The following is a 2,407-nucleotide window of genomic DNA, read 5'->3' as shown; positions in this document are numbered from 1 at the left end:
GTGAGGATTAACCAAAAGGAAAAAAGTACAAATAGGTTCTAGTGAAGCTTTTCAGAGATGTCTTTTCTGCATCTATAGGCTCTGAGATCCTTTAGGGTTAACTCACCTGGTGTAGTTTAAAGTATTTCTCTTGCCCTGTCCAGTGTGGCTCAGTTGGATGGAGCATTGTCCCATGCACTGAAAAGTCATGGGTTCAGTTACTGGTTAGGGCACATGCTTAGGTTACGGGTTTGATCCCCGGTCGGGGCGCATATGGGAGGCAGCCCATCAGTGTAGCTCTCTCACATGGATGTTTCTCTTGTCTCCCTCTCCCTTCTTCCCTCTCTAAAATAATAAATAAACGAATCAAGTATTTCTCTTATTGACTGCTTATCATGAAAATACGAGCTTCCACCCAGCAACCTGGGTCTGCTTCCACTCGTTTGAACAGTTCTTTAGACCACTGACCTGTTTCTTCTTGGCCAGGGTGAAGACCCTTTCACCAATGAAGCCGTTGATCCAGAAATCGAAGGAGTTGACAATTTAGGGGGTGATGATAAGGAAGAGACACCTGAGGAGGTGGCCGAAGAAGTGTTAGCTGAGGTGATTACAGCAGCAGTGAAGGCAGTAGAGGGGGAAGGAGTGCCCACTCCAAAAAGTATTGAAACACTGGCTGAAGGGGAAAGCCCCGTGGACACTGCAGAGGCTACCAGTGGTCCCCATCCTGAACAGCCGCTGGAAGCAGACACACACTGTGGAATGGCATCCGGGAAGGGGAACGCTGAAGCAGAGGCCGCAAGTGAGGAGGCCCAGGCTGGAAATAAGGCTGCAGAGGCTGAAGGCGAAGCAGAGGCAGAAGGCACTGTAACCATCACTGTTCCGGCCCCAGCTGCCACAGAAGCTGAAGTGGAACAAACTGATGCAGAGTCCAAAGACGTTACTCCCACAGAGTGATCCTCCTCTCCCTGTTTCAAGGGATGTGTTATATGATGCGTTGATCTTTCTTCTTTGATTTGTAAGTAGTACTAGGGTGTGTGTTACTGGAATATGCTGAAAACATTTTGGTGAAGAGACCCAGCTATTTCCTTCAGAAAAACGTACCTCATGGGCTTGTCTTAGAGCTGTGTGGCTTTCCGCCTTGGTTTGGAAGCTACAGAAGTACATTCCCCCAAGCAGCTGTGACCTTCCTATACTGCAGTTGGAATAATAAGAGTTGGGCAATTAGATTTTGATACTTTGCTTGTTAAGAATGCCCTTCCTTTATTATTATTTTGTCTGGGAGCAGCTCATTATTACTAGGATATATCTTACTTTTTTTAAGTTTAAAAATTTGCTTTGGCTTTAGTTTTGACCTCTGTGTTTATAGCTCACTGAATGGGGCATGATTCTCACAAGATGTAGCAGAATCTTGTTAATGTGATGCTGGTCCTGTCACATCAGTGAACTCTGACAACTGCACCACTGGAAGCACACCCAGTGGCCCCTTAAGACAGGACACTTTGCCTAGGGCATTGTTTCCCAATCTTTAATCCTTGGAGAATTACCTTCAGAATTGATCTCATGTGTTCCACCTCTGCATTACTTCAGGGTTTTTTCTTTCAATCAAGTTACTTCCTCTTAAATATATTTAAAAAGAAAACTTGATGTCCCTCCCATGAATGGAAAACCAATATAAATTGCCACAGATAAGATGCTATCTGTAAAAAATGAATAAAATAAAGTAAACATTTCATTTTAAATACTCTTCCTTTGGAGGTTCCCGAGTCTGAGAAAGGAAAGGCAGCATGTGTTAAAGTGTAGCAAGCACTGGTTACATGTTCATATAACCAAAAGAATTGGAAGAGACCTACCTTTGAAATGATATTGCTGGGTCTACGTCCCTGTAAACTTTTGAACTGTCACATTTGAGGACACATTGGCCAGTGGGAAATTATTTTAAAAGGTAATAAAAATATTTGATGAGCATCTACTGTGTACCAGGTGCTAATTCATGATAAAAATAAGATATGAGCACTGCTCTCAAGGAGCCTTACTAGAGATGTGAGATGAATATTTATGAAAAAGTCTATATTAGAACTTAATAAACTGTTCAGTAAGCAAGAAAATGGTGCCTCTGAATTGTCTCTGCTCATTTCTTACTGCACAGATTCAACTTACTGCTCATTATTTCTTAGTCACAGGTTCAACAAGGCCTTGGAAGCTTATCCTCTTGAGGCAAAAATTGTTGGTGACGTTGAAAATTAATAGTCTGGCCCTAACTGGTTTGGCTCAGTGGATAGAGCATCGGCCTGAGGACTCAAGGGTCCTGGGTTCAATTTCGGTCAAGGGCATGTACCTTGGTTGTGGGCACATACCTAGTGGGGAGTGTGCAGAAGGCGACTGATCAATGTTTCTCATTAACGTTTCTATAACTCTCTATCCCTCTCCT

General features: G+C 43.2%; 1 protein-coding gene across 1 annotated transcript in view; it reads left to right on the top strand.

Annotated features, from left to right (window-relative positions):
* AKAP8 (A-kinase anchoring protein 8) overlaps positions 1 to 2,084 on the top strand; it is a 13,289-nt gene extending 11,205 nt beyond the window's left edge. The window contains 1 exon segment of the mRNA XM_023763305.1: positions 439 to 2,084. Within this exon segment, the coding sequence (XP_023619073.1) occupies positions 439 to 933 (495 nt within the window). The 3' untranslated portion in view covers positions 934 to 2,084.
* The last annotated feature ends 323 nt before the right edge of the window (positions 2,085 to 2,407 follow it).

Source organism: Myotis lucifugus, unplaced genomic scaffold (assembly GCF_000147115.1).
Source record: "Myotis lucifugus unplaced genomic scaffold, Myoluc2.0 scaffold_280, whole genome shotgun sequence".
Lineage (NCBI taxonomy): Eukaryota > Metazoa > Chordata > Mammalia > Chiroptera > Vespertilionidae > Myotis > Myotis lucifugus.
Note: the sequence above shows the minus strand (reverse complement) of the source record. Positions and strands in the feature narration are given on the sequence as shown.